Source organism: Myotis myotis, unplaced genomic scaffold, assembly GCF_014108235.1.
Source record: "Myotis myotis isolate mMyoMyo1 unplaced genomic scaffold, mMyoMyo1.p scaffold_m19_p_14, whole genome shotgun sequence".
In the NCBI taxonomy this organism is placed as follows: Eukaryota; Metazoa; Chordata; class Mammalia; order Chiroptera; family Vespertilionidae; genus Myotis; species Myotis myotis.
Window position 1 is genome coordinate 24,358,171 of NW_023416318.1, and position 20,306 is coordinate 24,378,476.

General features: G+C 38.3%; 1 protein-coding gene and 1 long non-coding RNA gene across 7 annotated transcripts in view; one reads left to right on the forward strand and one right to left on the reverse strand.

Moving 5' to 3' along the window:
• LOC118668989 overlaps positions 1–6,912 on the reverse strand; it is a 50,082-nt gene extending 43,170 nt beyond the window's left edge. Inside the window, exon 1 of the long non-coding RNA XR_004971832.1 lies at positions 6,735–6,912. This is a non-coding gene — a long non-coding RNA (uncharacterized LOC118668989). The remainder of the gene's footprint in view (positions 1–6,734) is intronic.
• Positions 6,913–7,166: 254 nt separating this feature from the next.
• Positions 7,167–20,306, forward strand: part of PPP4R3B (protein phosphatase 4 regulatory subunit 3B) — a 54,100-nt gene continuing 40,960 nt past the window's right edge. The window contains exons 1-3 of one of the 6 annotated variants that reach the window (XM_036334514.1): positions 7,167–7,547; positions 8,826–8,881; positions 18,644–18,742. In XM_036334514.1, the coding sequence (XP_036190407.1) occupies positions 7,406–7,547; positions 8,826–8,881; positions 18,644–18,742 (297 nt within the window). In that variant the 5' untranslated portion in view covers positions 7,167–7,405. The remainder of the gene's footprint in view (positions 7,548–8,825; positions 8,882–18,643; positions 18,743–20,306) is intronic. The other 5 variants (XM_036334511.1, XM_036334509.1, XM_036334515.1 and 2 more) reach the window with 5 other exon arrangements.

Consider the following 20,306-nt stretch of genomic DNA (forward strand, 5'->3'; position numbering starts at 1 on the left):
CATTCATTCATATATCTCAGAAAAGATTATTAACCTTTCCTGTAATTCTGAAATATCTGAAAAACTTATAATAGATTACATTTGCTACTATCGTGGATCCCTTCCTACATATTTACTCTTGGTCATCTTGTGGCTCACCTCTTTGCCCAACTTGACATGCCTACAACTATTTTACAAACTAGAACTTGCCATAGTCAAAGCTCATACTTATTTCCTTACTACAGTTACCAAATATAGTAAGGAGTTGAGGGAGTTACTTTGAGCTGTTTTTAATGACATTCTGCCCTTCTAATTGGCTGCAAAACCATAAACATAGTGGAGTAAATATTATAAACTAGAAGCGCATTGCAGGAAGATTCCTGCAAGAATAGGGCTTCCTCAGCCTATCACACCGCCAAGCCCCACCCGCCCAGGGCCACACACGGGTTGCGCAGGGCTTAGGCGGCTCTTTCGCTCTGCCAAGCCCCGCTGCCCAGGGCCGCACACGGGGGTCCCAGCTGGCGACGGCTTAGGCAGCACACGGGGGCCCGGATGGCGGCTCACACTGGCCCGCCCTGCCTGCAGTATGCAAATTAGCCATCATCTTTGTTGGCGGTTAATTTGCATTTCGTGCTGATTAGCCAATGGTAGGCATAGTGAAGGTATGGTCAATTACCATGTTTGTCTATTATTAAATAGGATGGGAATCTAACTAGAATGAGGCAGTACGTTTTTCAAATTTAGGAAATACAGAAAAGCATTTACTCATCAAATAGAGATCATATTTTGATTGTGTATGCATGGATGTTCTTGGTATGAGGATGGAGGAATCATGATTTTCAGTTAATGCTTCAAACAGTCAGATACAGAGGCTGTTGATATACTTATTAGTAACAACAGACAGAAGGGCAGTGGTGAACTTAGCAGTTAGAACCTAAATGAACAGAGAAGAAAAGAGAAAAAATTATATCCACAAAAAAATCAGAAAGGACCAGGGCTGAGAATTTGAGGGCATGGTGAAAGTCTATATGGAGAGGAGCTAAATGCCCACACAGACAAGACATACACTCATTTCCCCCTTGTAAAACTGCCACTACCACCTCAGGAGTCTAATATTTATTTTCTGAAATAGGAGAGACCTTTGACTTGGGGACACTGTCACAGTAGAGGGTTGAAAGTGGGGATTAAGTGAAAGTCTGAATACCAAAGAGTTGGATCTCTAACCATCTTCCTCTGCCTTTACCGAGGCTGGATATGGAGGGATATCTGGAAACTACATTCTCTGATAGAAAAGGCTTCTAAAAACATTTGGAAAGGAGTAGAAGAGGGCTATGACTGAATAAGAAAATCACCCCAGAGAAGGCCAACACGCTATAACAGGGGTCCTCAAACTTTTTAAACAGGGGGCCAGTTCACTGTCCCTCAGACCGTTGCAGGGCCGGACTATAGTTCAAAAAAAACTACGAACAAATTCCTATGCACACTGCACATATCTTATTTTGAAGTAAAAAAATAAAACGGGAACAAATACAATATTTGCATGTGGCCCGCGGGCTGTAGTTTGCGGATCCCTGCTCTATAGCCTTGCTCTTAAGAGTAGAATCAGGGTTTAGTAGGGGCCAAATCCTGAAGAGCTTTGCATGCCATCCTAAAGAACTTTATCCTACAAGAAATAAAAAAACGACTGAAAGACATTAATATCAAATTTTTTCACAAAGACCACTCAGTGGTTAAGTCTAGAATTGGTTACAAGTTTTAAACTGCACAGGTCCACTTAATACAGGCATTTTTCAATAAATACTGTGAATGTATTTTCAGAATATTTTCTTTAGCTAACTTTATTATAAGAATACTAGAAGCCCGTTGTACGAAGATTCGAGCAATAGGCCTTCCTTCCCCTGGCTGCTGGCACCGGTTTTCCTCCGACTCCCAGGACCCAGGCCTTTGGTCCAGCCGCAGTGGAGAAGCCAAGCCTCTTCAGTCTTCAGTCTTCACTCTGGCTGGAGACTCCAGTCTTCGCTTCGGCCTGCGTATGCAAATTAACCGCCATCTTTGTTGGGTTAATTTGCATAGTCGCTCTGATTGGTTGGTGGGCATAGCAGTGACACCAATTTGCATGTTTCTCTTTTATTAGTGTAGATAGTAAATAAAATATAACATACAAAATACATTAATCGACTGATTGTTATTGATAAGGCTTCTGGTTGTTAAAACTTTTCCAAACCGAAAGTAATCCTGAAAGAGTTTATTGAGCCATGTTAGCCAGAGAAAGCACCAGGGCCTAGGGCAGTGATGGCGAACCTATGACACGCGTGTCATAGGTGATACACGAACTCATTTTTTTGGTTGATTTTTCTTTGTTAAATGACATTTAAATATATAAAATAAATATCAAAAATATAAGTCTTTGTTTTTTCTATGGTTGCAAATATAAAAAAATTTCTATGTGACACAGCACCAGAGTTAAGTTAGGGTTTTTCAAAATGCTGACACGCCGAGCTCAAAAGGTTCGCCATCACTGGCCTAGGGTGTGCAGTCTAAACCTCCAGCAGCAGGGCTCGATGGAGTAGACAAGTCTTATATAAAGAGTCTGGGGAAGATGTAAGTTGTTTTGAATGAATTTACACTGGCTATTGATAAGACTGGGTGGGAAAAGGCAAAATGGGGAAAGTTCTTGGATAGGTGAATAGTCCCTAAGGAAGAACTACTTGTTGCTTTATGGATTGGTTGTGGGCAATGGTCCAGAAAGTTCATGAGTAAGCAGGATGCAATGTTGTCTGGAGGTCAGCTATTTTTTTTAGATAGATCACCTTCAGGAAAAAATGAGTGAATATATAGCAAAAAACTTTCATAAACGTTATTTCATTAAAAAAAAAAAAGAAAGCTTCACATTTCAAAGACATGGGTCAATGAGACTGAGAATCTAGTTTATCCTGTAGAGATTAACAATATATATTTTTTAAATCCTCAAGAATTTTTTTTAAAAGTGTAATGTGTCCTCAAGGGACATTTGGTAATGATGGGAGATCATTTTGGTATTCACAACTGGAGGAGGGGGTACAGTTCTACTTCTGGTGAGTAGAAGCCAGGGATGCTGTTAAACATCCTGTAATGCACAGGATGGCCTCTCACAACAAAGAATTATCCAGCCCAAAATATCAGTGGTGCCAAGGTTTAAAAAACCTGCTTTAGGAATTTAATCTACAAATATACAGTGGGGCCCTGACTTACAGTTTAATTCGTTCTGTGACGGAGCTCGTAACTCAAATTACTCGTATGTCAAATCATAAAGTGAACGAGTGAGACATGTAATGCTGGGCTGAGGTTGTGGCTTTCACTGTGACGTTCGCTGCGCCAACTAGTGGTGGGGTATCTGAAGATGGCTCGTAACCTGAATTTTAGCTCACAACTCAAAGCAAAAAATCAGCCGAGAGACGGGCTCGTATCTCGAAAAACTCGTTAGTCGAGACACTCGTAAGTCAAGGCCCCACTGTATTGGCACACATGAAATAACTTCCGTACAATCATTTCTGTTTGAAATACAAACTATTGAAATGACATACATATACGTAAACAGATGATTTAAATACACTAGGGTTAATTTGTGCAACAGTGCATATGATATTCCATTATTCGTGTTTTTTAAAAAGTGGTAGATGTACTAGTAAATATATAAACACTAGAGACCCCATGCACGGATTTGTGCACCAGTGGGGTCCCTCGGCCTGGCCTGCGGGATCGGGATGGGCCCAAAACTGGCTCTCCAACATCCCCCAAGGGGTCCAGGATTGCAAGAGGGTGCAGGCCAGGATGAGGGACCCCACCGGTGCACGATCGGGCCTAGAGAGGGACAGAGGAGGTTGGCCAGCCAGGGAGGGATCCAGGGTGTGTCTGGCCCTTCTCGCTCAGTCACAATAGGCCAGACCCCAACAGCAAGCTAAGCTACCAGAGTGTCTTCCCCCTGGTGGTCAGTGCACATCATAGCGACTGGTCGACCAGTCGACTGCCCCCGTTGGTCAGTGCACATCATAGCGACTGGTTGACTGGTCGACTGTCTGCCCCCTGGTGGTCAGTGCATGTCATAGCGAGTGGTTGAGCAGCCTTAGCATATCACTAACATATTACGCTTTGATTGAACAGACGACCGGACAATTAGCATATCAGGCTTTTATTATATAAGATTATATATAAATTATATAAATATATCTGTCCTTGGAGTGGAACTGTGATGACTGAAGAAAAGAACCTTTACTGGGGAAAACACATTGTTTCAGTGCAATATTACCCTCAGACCCAAGTAACCACTGGGCCCTGTGTTTTAGAAGGACCTGTTCTGGCTCTCTATCCATGCTTCTCCCCCTGGGGTGATGAAGTCCATGGAACCAAGGAATGTGTCCACCCCAAAGGCCAAGCCTGCTTCCAAGGTCTACATAGTCCTCTTCGCAAGTTCTATCTTCCTGAAGAGTGGCCAAGGGGGGGATTGACTATATTCAGGAAGTGTAGACAGAGCTTGGGCAAAAGGCTGGTGTATCCTCTGTGTGCAACTAAGGACTGTCAAACTGCAGGACAGAGCTGAGGTGTGAGAAGAGAAGGAAGGCAGACTATACGGGCCCAGAGGGAGACTCTGGAACTTAAGGAAATCAAGAATTCTAGATGTGACTCTGGCTTCCAGGTCATTATGAAAATATATTTGTCAAAGTATACCAAAGGTTGGAGAAAATATATTTCAACAGTTAGCTTGATTTAAAACTTACAAATATTTAGACTTATGGTATACGGTCTTCCATTTGTATACTTGCCCTGGCCTTGCAAATGTCCATCTCTACAAATGTTAGATGGGCCTACTGCAGTAGGTGAGAGTGAATCCCTCTGACCCACTGCAGTACTTGTACTTGAGGATCTAGTAAGGCATGAGATGAGTCCTAGGGGTTTAATCTGCTCCTTTATTTCTCAGTCACCAGATCTCAGGGGCTATAGCAGAAAAGAAATTCTGAAGATGGGAGAGTTGCTTTGAAACATAACTTCAAAACTCTCCAACAGATTTGCAACTCATTCAAAGTAAAATCCAAGGCCCTTCAAAATATCCCCTGTCCCAATTGCAACCTTATTTTTCACCATTTTCCCCCTTTTCTGCTCCACTTCAGTAACACTGGTTTCCTTGCTATCCCACTCACTTCTTCAACATGCAACAGCCATAAGGCCTTTGTACTTGCTTCCAGGTTCCTGGATCTCTCTCTCTCTCTCTCTTGCCCTGGGGAAAAGCTTGGCCCGATTGCCTTCCTCAGAGGACTTCCTGAATAAACAGGAAGTCCCAAATTGCTAACCTTTTTGTTACTCTATTTTTGGTCATAATGTTTATCAGTACCTGGCATATATTTGTTTGTCTTCTTACACTAGAAAAGAGGAGCTTTTTCTATTTTATTCACTGGATAGACCAATGTCTACTGTATAGCATAGGCTCAACAAATACTTATTGAGTGACTTAATAAATTCAGAAAATGATTCATATTATTTCCCAATTTTGCCCAGAGGCTATTAAACTCTTAACACATAAAGTGACTTCTGTATAGTTCTCATTCCTTTGACATATATAAATTTATATGTTATTTTAGGCCAGTAACACATTATCACTTTGTTTGCCCTATCCCCTCAGCCTTGAACACCTTTGCAAACCAACCTCCCATTCAGGGATCCTCCAACATCAGGCTCAAAGTTATCTATGTGAAGCTTGCTCTGACCCAAGACAGAAATGTTTTCTCGGAGTTCAAAATGCCTTTTTTCCATATCAATCATAGCAATTAATGGGTTCCGAGGTCCTCTTTACATTTAAAAAACAACCCTGTGTATTCAGATTTTGATATTAGGATTTATTTTTTATCAGGCGCCTGCTCTGTGTAAAACACTGTCTCTCGTTTTAAAGTATCGCGGAAGGGTGTCCACACAGAGGAGCTAGTCAAAACAAAAGCACGTTTTGACAAGACCATTAAGTAATGACTACAATTCCCAGAATGCCCTGCAGGGTCAACACGTACATCTCGCCTGCCTGATTTTCACCTTTCAAGCTAATGGATTGCAGAGAACTGGCGGCGGAACAAGCCGAAGCTGTCTTAAAGAAGGAATAAAAGGATTCTACCAAGAACGAACGGGGATTAAAATAAACAACTGCGCAGTGCACGTCTTGTCGCCACCAATGTTTGACGACTAACGTGAATGCCCCGGGAATTCCTCCTCCGCTTATTCAGTGCACAAGACACCCGGATACGTAGCGCAAGAAATGCCAAGAGACACTTTTTAAAAACGTCAAAACAATGCCCTTGGATGTGTTAGAAAGGGGGCTCTCAACCAGTTCCCTAAACTTATCTTACTAGTAAGGCTTATTTTCTGAGGTTACACCACCATACGGGGTCTGTGTTTTCATGAAGCGGAAAGTACGCTTCCCAATGGCCAGCTACCAAAGTTAACGGCGAAACGCTTTGGCGGGAAATAGGAAAATGTCAACACTTTTTCCTTTTTTCGGTACGACGTTATAATCCTCAGGAGATGCAGAGAACAAACACTTCCTGAGGAGATGCTTAACTGTAACAGACTCCAATCTGGTTTTCAGATTGCCTGAAAATACTCCACGTTCCTACATTCTCACAGAAAGAAGTTTCAACTATTTTCCTCCCATAGCTGACAGAGGGAGCTTCCACTACGGAGTGCGAGCACATCTCCTTCCTTTTTGCTCAGGGTTAGTCCCGTCCAAGGTTGCGTACCTCCCATGTTTGTTTTGCTTTTCCTCGAAGATATGTCACACGCCGAGTGCAAATCGGGCGAAGCGAGACCAAGACTCAGTTCTCCCCGCCTACTCAGAAAGTCTCGCGTCACCAGCCGGGGGGCGAGGATATCGCGAGAACCACTACCTCGGCCGAGATCCCGCGCCAGCAGGCGTGGCCAAGAAAGGAAGAACGCGCACTCAGGCCCGCCCACCTCGGTTCAGCACCCCGCCTCGCGAGAACGCCTAGGGCTGCTGGCCCTGGAAGCGCGAGCAGAAGCTGAGCGGCGGTTCGTTGGCCGCGTCGGCCGCCGTAGCCCCTGCTAGGACAGCCCGTGCGAGCCTGCTGGAGGAGGAAGAGAAAGGCAGAGAATCGGGTTACAAGATGGCGGATGTGTAGTGCTTACTGCGGCGGCGGCGGGAGAGCGAGCGAGCTCTGGGGGGCAAAGGGAGGGGAGGGTGTGTGTGTGTGTGTGGGTGCAGTGAGAGGTCCCGGGGCTCCGGCCGAGAGGTCCCGGTGGCTCTTGTTGCCCCTTTCCGCGGCTGAACCTTGAGAGCCATGGTGAACTTGGGCCTCTCCGGAGCCGCCGCCGCTACCGTTTCTCAAGAGTGAGGGGCGAGGACGAGGGGGACGTGGAGGCGGCGTCTGGACCGGTGGGGACAGCGGCCACGATGTCGGATACGCGGCGGCGAGTGAAGGTCTATACCCTGAATGAAGACCGGCAATGGGACGACCGAGGCACGGGGCACGTCTCGTCCACTTACGTGGAGGAGCTCAAGGGGATGTCGCTGCTGGTTCGGGCGGAGTCCGACGGTAAGGGTTTTGGGACGGTAGGCTCGGGAGGGGGAGTGCTTCCCGGTAGGGCACAGCCCTGCGGGGGAGGCCGGAGGCGGGTGCTGGGACTGCCGCCTCGGACATGGAGCTGGGTTTTGTTTCCGCACTTCTGTCCGGTAAAAACAAACGACTTTGTCCGGATTCACCCTCGGTCCGACGCCTGTGCGCTGTTCCCCCGCCTCCTGTCCCGGTTAAGGACTTGACCCCTTCCTCTCCGGTCTCTTCTCTTGAAGAAGGGAGAGCGCGAAGGAGAGGGCAGGAAGCTCACGGGGTGTTGATCGCTCCTCGTTGGGGAGCCCCTGCTCCCTCCTGTCTCTGTTGTTACCTAGTCTGTGTCTGATACCAAAGGTTCAGCGGAACTTTCCTTTCCGAGTCTTTGTTCTTGAACGGATGTTCCCACCGTGCCCCCGTTGCCACAGTCGACAGGTGCTGGGGGAAACCTGAAGGCGCCTGTGAAAGCCGGGGTCACGGCCGGCTGTGGCCACGGTGCACTCGCGCGAGCACAGACGCCTCCCGGCGGGGTCCCTGCGGCGGGTAGGGGGGGTCTGTGGATTCTTTCCACGTTATTCGTGGACGTATTTATTGTACGAGTCCTGGGGCAAGTGTTCCTAAATCATGAAATGTACGGTCGTAGTTAAAACGCCTTTCTCGTTGTAATCTGGAACTATGTGCAGACAGTGGGAGCATAAACCACCTTAGATTGCTTCGTGATGTATTTTGTACGCTTGTACTTTTCCTTTAAAAATAGTCACGGGCGTTTATGTCTACAAGCAGTGTCCTTTTTGTTCTTAAGGAGAAAAGGAGAAAAGCAGTTCTGTAATTTGTGTACTTGTTGTGGTCCTTTGTAATTTATTTGTTAAACTGGCAATGCAATAAAATAACTGTTAAAAAAGAGTTTGGCTTCAAGTGGTCATTTAGACCTTAAAATTTCATTTCAATAAAACTTTAATAGTCATCAAGTCTCCTTATAGTCTTTTTATTTATTTAAATTCGTTATTGTTTTAAAGTATTACATCTTTATATTCTTGGTCTGAATGTTTATCTTAGGTGGATATAAGGGTTTCTTGGAATAGGATGATATGTTCTAAATTAAATATGAAGTTCGGATCTGGAGAGAAAAATGTGTATACTTCAGATATCTAGCTGAGTGAAGGGAACATGCAATGATTTTTTTTTTTTTAATGTGGACTCTGATTTTTTTATTCAGGTTTTATAAATTGAAACTTATACATGTTGTTATTTTTTTTTATCTTTCAGGATCACTACTCTTGGAATCAAAGATAAATCCAAACACTGCATATCAGAAACAACAGGCAAGTAGTTGTTTATCTTTAATTTGAAAGACTTCATCTGTGATCAAGGAAGTATTAATCTGACAAAGATGGGAAAGCTTTCCTGACAAGAAAAAATGTTTGGTAAACAAAGTAACAGACCATATATATTTCCCTTACAGGTTATAAGTTTCAAACTGAAAAGTGAAAGTTTATGTACTGGAAATAATTTATTATCTTTGAATTGAGCTACTGTTAGTTTATATGAGAATACAATGTATTCATTAGTCTTATTTAACTTACAGTTAGCTAGGTCTCTGCTATACCCTGTTGTACACTAAGCCTTTTATTCTCAACCACATTTAAAGGAAGTGGCATACAAGAAAATTCAAAGGGGTACTCTCTAAAGCAAGGAAAGCCTGTTTGTGGTGTGAAATTAGATCCTCTAACTCAAGCAAAGGTAGAGTTTTGAAGTAGAAGCATTGAAATCCTGTTCTTTAATTGTTGTATTTTTTAATATAATAATCAGTGATTCTTTACAAAAGTGTACATTGTCAATTATATAATGTTTTCTGTTAATATTTATTGTCTTATTTGGGAAAAGAAAACCTGTGTTGTGTTTTAGCATACAAAATTATTTCATCTGGAAATGGCAGCGGTGATTCAACTTTTTCTTTATTCTGTGAATGTTTTTATTTTTATTATGAAAGATTTCAAAATTAAAAAGTATAGAGAATAATATAATGAGTTTCTGTGTAACACCACCAGATTGAACAATGTTAACATACCATATTTGTTTCAAATCTTTTTGTAATTTTCAACTTTGTGGGTAGAGTTAAAGCCCCCTTTGTACCCATCTCATTCTATCCATTCTCTATCTTCCCTGTAGGTAACCACTATTCTGAAGTTGATGTGTATTATTTCTGTACATGCTTTTATACCTTTTCTGCATATGTATGTATCCATGAATAATATGTAGTCTTTTGTGTGTTTTTAAACTGATACAATTGACCTCGTACTCTTACATGTATTCTGCAACTTTCATTTTTCACTCAACGTTATTTTGGAGATTTGTTCATGTTAATAATGTAGATCTAGTTGTGTGTTTTTTAAAAATGAAAAGCCACTGTACAGTATTCTGATGTATGGTATACACCTATTGTTAGACATTTGGATTATTTTCAGTTTTATTTTTGTGTGTGTGGTATGTAAAGTGAATATGGCAGAGATTTTTGAAGGAAAAGATAAATTATGTTAAGATATTTACATCATCGATGCCTACTTTCTTCAAGGCCAATGAAAATTTCAATACCCAGAAACAAATACTTCCTGTTGGAAGAATGAAACTATGTCTGTTGCATAATGCATAATTAGTAAAAGTCTTACTGTTAAACAACTATTTTGTGTATGCAGTATATTCTTAATCAGTTCTTTGAAATATTTTTTAGTTTTCAATATTCATTTAAACTAAATGATTTAGGGGGTTTTTCCCTCTACTTAGAAAATATTATGTGTCCTTCCTAATGGAGAATCAAATTAAACATTTGTCCTGTTTTGAACACTTGAAGATGTTTCCTATACCTTAGACATTTTAAGGTATAGCACATTAAATTTAATTTCTAAGTCAGCAAGACAGATGGTTTCTCTCCCTTTGCCCTGAATTTTGCCAGATAGCCACTTACGAGGTTTTTGTTTGCTTGCTTGTTTGTGGGGAAAGAAATACTAAAATTTTGTGAATTTTTTTTCCCTATCTGTATGAATATAAAATTCTCAGGAACTGTGGTTTTACATGTGACTCCCTACAAACTAGTTATAATATGGATTCTTCTCAGATTGTTTTCAGAATCTTTTGGCTATTGTTAACTATTGGAAAGAACATATTATGGCAGAGGTTGGTACATAAAATAGTCCCCCCAGCATTGGTCCAAAAATACACAATGGTATTTAGAAACTTTGGGACATGGTTTTGTTTGTAATGTTACGCCACTAGAAAATTAAAGTGTTGGAGGGAAAAAATATCTTAATTAAAAAAAAAATTGTGCTATTAGGAAAATGTTTTCTGTAATTAATCAACATTCAAATAATACACTACTGGACTATATATTTTTTTCTAATTGAGGTACTTTTGCTAAAAACATTAAAGTTTAAGAAAACTCTTTGGCAATAATAATATGGAAACGCTTGAATGTCAGAATGATAAACCTGTGTAAATGGGGTCACTTGTTTTACTTTATTTTTGTTTAAATTGAATGCACTTTTCTAATATAAATCCAAGAGCCATTTAGGGGTTATGTTAAACTTTGAACGATTTTTCATATTTTCATCAACATCTTGTTCCTTTTGCACTTTTTACCAAGTTACACAAATTGGGATTTCCGAACACTTTGCTATTTTTCTAAGTTCTACATTTTGTAGAATGTCATTTAACTTATTCAGTAAATTAGTCTAGAAATTATTTATTTCCAAATGTTTATATGAAGTATATTGATCACTAGTGGATTTTAATTTTAAAAAAACTACTGAATGAATGAAACTATGAATCCATAGTTTATAGGATATTTTACTATATTAAAATATGTCGAATAAATTCAGAGAGGAATATTCTTTTTTTAACATAGTTCTAAAATGAGCTAAGTAATTAATTGTGTGTTCAAAATAAGTTAGAGTTTAGTTGAATGTCAGATACTCAATATCGGTAGGCTATCATGATTCACATTTTTCTTCCATACTGTGGACAATACTGAAGTAGTAAATGGGAAGGAGAAGATACACTTACCTCAAAGGAGCCAATACACACATTGGAAAGGGAAGAGAATTACCATACAGCTTATTTTAAATGGGTAATAAAGTGCCTGATTCATATGCCAACAATTTTTTTAAGTTATGTAGACTCAGCCCTGCTAGTCTTGAAAGTGTCATTGGGATATGTACCTCTTCTATATAACACAATTTGTGTTCATTGGGTTTAGGAAAGAAGTATAAGGAAGTTCTTATCCTTGGTTTTATTGGGAGATGAGACCTAACAGGTGAAACAATTACAGAATGATAAAATAGCTGATAAAGTGTTTTAACTCCATTGAAAGATGATGAAAGAATTTCACAGATACAGCAAGTAAGGCACAGAAAGGCTAAGTTTAATGACTATACAGTAGGTATATGCCAACACAAAATATTATGGAAAGCAACTTGTATTCCACAGTATTGGGCAGTAGAAAATTAGAAGGAAGAGATTGATTTCGGCCAGAATTATTAAGAAAAACTTCACTCTGGTTGGTGGTACAGTATCTGCTACAGGAACTGTGATAGAGAAGGAAATAGTACACCTAATACAAAAGGTATTAAGGGCTATTTGCAGCCTAGGTTTCTTATTTGAGAACTTGGTTTGCTAAACAAAAGGGACCCATTATAGGTTCTTGAGTAGGGACCCAACATGAAGAAAGTGATACTGTGTTTCGGAAGGGGTATGGCAAAGTCATGAATAATGAATTGGGGATGTGGAGGGAAGCAGCTTTAGGTAGCAAGACCTTTTACAATAATTCAGATTTTAAAAAATGAAAGTCTGTTTCAGTGTAGTAAATGGAATGGGAAAGGGGGAGAATTCCAGTATATTTTCAAGAAAGTGCTGGAAGATTTGGTGAATTGTTACATATGAAAGAAAAGGAATCAGAAGTTACTGGTAGTGTTTTTGAATCTTGGAACCAGGAAAATGATGGTTCCCTCCAGAAACTGGGAAGTTGAGAAGAAAGCAGGTTTACATTAATCATTTGGTTAGAGGCTTATTTTAAATGGATAAGACATTCACATTATTAACACATTAAGTGTCCAATGACTTAACACATTAAGTGTCCAGTGACTGACACTATACTTAACGTCTGGAAGACAAAACAGGCTGGGCGCTTAACTTGTTAAAAACTAGAGGCCCGATGCATGAAATTCATGCAAGAGTAGATCTTCCCCCGACTGCCGGGCACCAGCTTCCTCTGGCACCCAGGATCCGGGCTTCCCTCACAGCCCCGACTTTGTCCAGAAGGACATGTGGTCTAATTAGCATATTACACTTTTATTATTATAGATTAGGACAGTATTTGGTAAAACCTCCCATCCTGGACTCCATCCATACAGTTTCCCTTGCTAGAAGCTACCAGTGTTAACCATTTTCTTGTATATCTTCCTAGAGGTTTTATACATATGTAAAAAAATATGTATAGTCACAGATATTTCTTTTATTGGCATATATGTAGCATGCCATAAACTGTTCAGTGCCTTGCGCTTTTATTTTAATTTAAGCTTTAAAATGATTATAGAATAAATGGGAAAGTCTTATAAAGAACACCCAGGACTAGAAATACAGTAAGAGTTTGTTGTAGGATATTCTAATTTGAGAATCATTAAATGATATTTTTAGCTGCAAGAGGGGACTACCTTTGCAAGAGCATAGAATAGAATAGAGCTTAAGACTGAGCTTTGCTGAATTGTCCGCATTAATTTATTCATCCAGTAATACTTGGGTGAGTGATGTTTATGGGTTGGTCACTATCTTTAGTTTGGTTTTTTTAAAGTCCATTTAAACATTTCTGACAGTTTTCATTCGAGGAATGACATGATCCAAAATAGTAACATTAATCTGTGGAATGGAAGAAGGCCAATAACTGGGATGGGCTACTAGTTGAGAGATCGCAGCATAATCAAAGCAAAAGATAATGTTGAGTCAGGTTAGCGGTGATGGCAGTGTAGATGGGAAGAGATGGATGGATTTGAAACATGTATTGGAGGTAGAATTGACAGGGCATACTGCTGGATTAGGTGTTTGATCATCAGGAAGAAGGAATATTCAGTAAAAGAAGATTAAGCAATTGGAAAAAGTAGAGAATCAGGAAAATGTCTTCAAACCAAAGAAGAACAGAATTTTGGTAAGGAAAAGACAGTCATTCATTTCAGCAAATGGCTGTTCCAAATCCTGCAAGAGAAAGATTGCAAATATTCTAGGTTTTGGTTAGTAGAATGTCCGTTGAGATGAAGGAATGGATGAAAATGATCATATATTTATTGTACCTAGCTCTTAATTGGGAAAAAAAAAAAAACAAAACAATAAAATTAAGGATATTAGGGTTTAGCCTGAGAGTCATTATGGGGACTGGACTAATGAGTATACAAGGGAGAATGAGATTTCTATAATTTTTAAAGCATCAGAATGATGCTTTAAATGACAGCGTGAATTTGTAATGAGTAGAATTCACTCTGTACTTCGAATTATACATCAGTTGCATGAGTAGAGGATGTGAATTATTAGCTTTGGAGGATTGAGTAAGGTGATACCTAGAGTTGTGTTCTGGGTGTTGGTTTGGAGTGGGACCAAGGAGGAATCTGGGAATCAGATGGAGACAGATTTTTCTTATTTATGTGTTTAGGGAGATGCCTAGATAAACAATGCCACAGGGGAGAAGCTTGGGAAGCAAAGCTGTTAAGAATTTTATGGGGTTTTTTAGAATTTGATCATATTTATCATGTGGCATAGTAATAGGAATGTGGGTTTAATTTTATTTCTAGTTGTGTGATTTTGAGCAAGTTTTCTCTGAATCTCATCTTTTAGAGATACTACCTATATTGTAGAATAGCTGTGAATTAATGTATGAAAAACGCTTTAGCACAGTACCTGACACATAAGTTCAGTGAGAGAACTATATTCATAATAATATAGTAAGCTTAATGTAAGCAGTATTTTCCTCTCTTCAGTGGAAATAAGATCAGAGGTGAAATACTTCAATGAAAGTCACAGAAATAGTGGACAGTGAAACTTGGAGTTGGGTCCTAATTCTAGTTGAGGATTATTCTACTTGTATTCATATATATCACTGATTTGGGAAAGATAAACTATTACTACTGTTTATAAGTAGTGTCATCATGTCTGTCTTGGCCTATATGTTTTACCATACTATATTTTATTTTATTTTTTTATATATTTTATTGATTTTTTACAGAGAGGAAGGGAGAGAGAGAGTCAGAAACATCGATGAGAGAGAAACATCGATCAGCCGCCTCCTGCACATCCCCCACTGGGGATGTGCCCGCAACCCAGGTACATGCCCTTGACCGGAATCGAACCTGGGACCCCTCAGTCCGCAGGCTGACGCTCTATCCACTGAGCCAAACTGGTTTTGGCTACCATACTATATTTTAAAAATGCATCCTAGAGGAACTAGGTTAACTATTAGGAACTACCAGAGAGTTACATGCTATATTATCTGGATAAACTCACTCGTTTTCATACTTTTAAATTGATTTTGAATCTACAAATTAAATTCTATAAACCTGATATTTATATTTCCCTTTTTAAAAATTCCTTTTGGGAAACTTCAGCTCTCTCTATATTGAATTTTGTCAGAATTAATAGGGTTAGTCTAGCAACTGTGGTGTTTCAGACATTTCATGACTCTGGATTTATTCATGTTAATGAAGTGGATCAGTACTGGAGAAGTAAACTTAAACAGACAATCCATTGGTTTGTAAGATCCTTTTAAATGTGTCTTTGTGAATATGATATTAAAAACTGGAGACTCTACCCAAAAGAGATGTGATACAGTTTTAAAGTATCATTTAGACTCTGGATTAAGAACCTCTGATTTCAACAATATATGCTCAATAATGTGTATTAATATATAAGATTGAAAATGACATTTTCTTATAACAATACTACATTGTAAAAACCTGATTTGGTAAAGATTAAATTGTCAAGTTTCTCTAGCTCATGTGTTATTCCCATCCTGGGCTTGGATGGGAATCAGACATGGAAAATAATCACCTTATTTTTTTTAAAGGATGAGACCAACTTTTTCTATTCTCCCTGAAAGCTTATTTTAAATCTGATTTCCACAGGGATATAGTGGTGATTAAATGTTTTAGTTAATAGAGGAGGAAAAACTCTAAGCTTCTCTTGGTTTAAACAGAGGCATTAATAATGTCCCAAAGATATGTGTGCCACACAAATGAGCAAAAAATATATCACAAAGCACAATGGTAAAAAGCAGACCTTACTATGAAAAATTGTACTTGGCTCTATCTAGACTTTTTGGATAGGCTGACACTTCTCATTCTGTTTTATATATTCTTGTGCCAACTCTGTACTCACATAGGAGCTTTTACACTAACCCATGGAATAAACAGTTCTAAGAAGTGCTTCTTCCCAGTAATTTTTTCAACTGCAACAACAGTGTAGAGAAGGGACAGAAGGAAGAATGGAGTTTTGTCACCCATTTGGAGTAGATACTAGAGCTGAAAGTTGCCTACTCCGATGGAACTTCCCTATCCTCGATTTACCAACTAGAGAAACACTAAGGTCAGGTTCTCAAATTTGACTTACCCAAAGAATTACCTCGGACCCTAGTTAAAAATAAGGGTTCTTGGGCTTCGCTCCAGATCTGCCCCCTAAGAAGAGGCATTTCCCAAAGTCAATCCTTTCTGCATTGAAAAAAGGACACTGAATATAAATCCCATTTAGTTTTAGGGATTTTGACTGGCTTAGGGGAAAAGTTTCCATTAGGAACGGGAAGGAAAGAACAAAAGAAAATGATTAAGAGGAGGATTTGGGTAACCTTAATTCAGACTTTGCTGCTTACCTGGACTTTCTCTTAGAAGGTAGATTGGAACCAAAATTGAAAAGGCTTTGGTGCGTGGAATAAAGGTTTTGGATTTCGTTCTCTCCAAAGTACAATGCATAGTTTGAAGCACTAGAATTTGAGAAGAAACCCGTTTTCAGAAATTGTTTTGCTAAGTATTTAATATAAAGTCACATGGTCAAGAGTTAAAAACAGATACGGTATTCTGAAAGAAGAGTAACATTTCCATGAAAAGAGTTCTTCACCTATTGTGAATTATTGTAGCCTATCTGTGCAGATAACTGTTTACAGGTATTTTCAATTTAAACTAACCTGTAACCCTAACAAAAGAAACAAGTGCCTTAAAAATGGTTGGTAACAATAACCTAAGCGCAAGTGAACAAGGTAATAATTAAACTGACATTTATACTCCTAGTGTAATTGTTCAGTCAAAAAGAAACAATGATAACATAGATCTTACAAGAAGTTACCCATCCCAAAAATTCAGAATTATTAAAAGTGATGTTAAATATGAATTTGTGTCTACTGTCATTTGTGAGTATACTGTGCCCTAAATGTATACTGCATCTTAAAATGTTAATAATGGTAGAAATTATAATTCAGACATTTAAAAGTATTATTTATTTTATCTTTATGTAAACTTTTCTATTTCTATTTTAGTGTATGTTTTTAAAAGTATTGCTATACTAATATTATGTTCCTGTATATAATATAAGTAATTTGAGCACAGGTAAAGGTGTTTTGGAGACCACTGTTCAGGAAGCTGTTTGGAAGAGGGATCTAAGACAACTCAGGGACTGAGGAAAATACATAGACCCTGAGCAGGTGTCTTAGTGCTTTAACCTAACTAGCACTGTTTTTATCTTTTATTTTTTTAACATGGAGATTTTTAGTAAATTTTGTTTGTAAAAAGAGTTTTGCTGGGTTTGTTTAAAAAAAAAAAAAAAGGTTTCAAAACCTCTCTTGTAGATGGGGGGAGCCACTGAGAGTTTTTAAATAAAACTGTGACCTGATAAAATTTTATAATCTGGTGGCAAATTTCCCTTCCAAGAAGCGTAGCTAGGCAGAAGCTAGAAAACTGATTTCTACCTGTTCTTTTTGCCTGGTCACACAGCAAAATAGATAGTCATCTGAGGCCTGGATTAATTAAAGCATATTTTTTTTATTTACTGGTTAGAACTACCAGAATATTGAAAAGTTTTTATTTTGAAGACTTTGTCTTTATTAATCTGGGACTCACTTTCAATTTTATATTTTTTAGTGCAAGGTCAGATGAACAATTATTAAATACAGTGTTTTTGTAGATTATATTTTTGCTAATTAGGGTATAAATTCAAATATTCATATTTTGAAAATTACAATTTTAGCCATATTAAACTTTCATTATGTATCCTAAAAGAATTTTCATTTTATTTGAGTGTTGCAGTGATTTTAGTGTTTAAACATGTTTGTGCGTTTTAGTTTAAACCCAGACTTTAGTTTTTAATAAAGGGGTTGAAAACTTTTTCCTAAATGCATAACTAACCTTTTCGTGGGGAGATAATTAAGGGCATTCTGGGAAAGTACTCACCTGAACCGGTGGTTCTTAATTTTTCTACAACCTAAGCTGCTGAACTAGGTGCTATATTGGTAGTACAGATAAAGCAAGTTTTCTTCATTTTCCCTTCATTTTATATTTCTTAATATTCTGAAGGCTTTTCCAGATTTTTTTAAAAAAACAAAAATAGAAAGGGTTAAACCTTAAGATATTTTTAGCTATTAGCCTATTTACAACCAGTTGACAACTGGCTTAAGGAAAAAATAAACTTGTAGGTGGTTAGTGAGTGGAACAGCTGACTTTCTGGAAACAATAGAAAGTAGATGATTAGAATATCTACTTACAGTTTAGCCAAGAATGGCTAGACTTTCCATTAAACATTTCTTGGTAACATGAGCCAGAGCCTGCTAACCTGTTTTAGTCTTTTTTGTTTTACAATATTGCTCAATGTTAGTTTTAGTGACAAAGCTACTATTTCATTGCCAGTATATTACTAAAGTTTCAGTGGGTAACAAAATAGTTATATGATGTCAATCAAGTGTCCATTAATTGCACTTATGAGAGGGCATTTGTCATTGCTGTGCTGTTTTCTGTCTTTTTTATATTTTGTTTCTTTTCAAGTGTGATGATCTAGAAGTCTTTGTTTTTAAACAGGATACATTAATCGTTTGGTCAGAAGCTGAAAACTATGATCTGGCTCTAAGTTTTCAGGAAAAAGCTGGCTGTGATGAGATCTGGGAAAAAATTTGTCAGGTAAGGGTCTTTGAATAATATTTAACTTAACATTTATATGCTTTCTTGAATTTTTTTTCTTTTTACCTAGAAGATGTATATGTGGAGAGGTAATGTCTTCATGTGAGATTTTGGTAACCTAATCTAGAAATTTCTTATATATATATATATATATATATATATATATATATATATATTTTTTTATCACTTCAAAGGTATTTTAATTGTAAAGCAGCGAGTGGCATGACAGTGCATCCTCTGAGCGCCCGGGCAGTGATGATGGTGGGTGGTTTGGAGGGTTCTGAAGAAATTTCTTCTATATTTTACAGCAAAATTTTTTACTTAAAATTTTTTTTAGTTATCATAATTTTGTTTATCACTTCAGATTTTAATACCCTGTAAAATGTCAAGATCTTTCAACAACAAACAAAAAGTTAAATATTTATGTTCTAAAGCTTTAAGATTTTATATATTTCATCACCCATTTGCCTAATGTTCATGAATACTGTGTACCAGAAACTAATGATCAAAAGTGCTCACAGCTTCAACTTGTGAAGAACTTACATGATATAGGATAAATGGTAACTCTCAGATAACTGGAATTTTTTTAAATAAAGTTTTTATTTTAAAAGATTCAGATTTACAGAAAATATGAGCAGAAAGTAGAGTTTCTGTATACTCCCGTCCCTGACATCACCACCCCTGGTTCTCCTGTTATTAGTATCTTACATTAGTATGATAAACTTGTTACAATTAATGAACTAAACATTTATTATTATTATTATTATTTTTTTAATATATTTTTATTGATTTTTTACAGAGAGGAAGGGAGAGGGATAGAGAGTTAGAAACATCGATGAGAGAGAAACATCAATCAGCCGCCTCCTGCACATCTCCCACTGGGGATGTGCCCGCAACCCAGGTACATGCCCTCGACCGGAACCGAACCTGGGACCCTTCAGTCCGCAAGCCGACGCTCTATCCACTGAGCCAAACCGGTTTCGGCGATTATTATTATTCATATACTATTATTAGCTAAAGCCCATTCTTTAATCAGATATCCTCAGTTTAAAATCCAGTATCCTTTTTCTGTTCCAGGATCCCATTCAGAATTCCACATTGCACTTATTTCTTTTTCATTTTTTATTGAATTTATTTATTTAGGGTGACATCTGTTACTAAAATTATGTAGGTTTTAGGTGTACAATACATCATTGATATATTATATTGTGTGTCTGCCACCCCAAGTCAAGTTCCTTCCGTTACCATTTAACCCCTTTCTACTTCCCCCCATTCCTCTTTCCTTCTGGTCACCATACTATTGTCTATGAGTTTTTCGTTGGTTTTTTTGTTGTTGTTGTTGTTGTTTGCTTGATCCCTTCACCTTTTTCACCTAGCTCAGCAACACCTCTCCCTTCTGACAGCTGTTAGTCTGTTCTCTATCTATGAGTCTGTTTCTATTTTGTTTTTTAGTTTATTTTTGTTCAATTAGATTCTGCATATAAATGAAATCATATGGTATTTATCTTTCTCTAATGGGCTCATTTCACTTAGCATAATCCTCTCCAGGTCCATTCATGCTGTC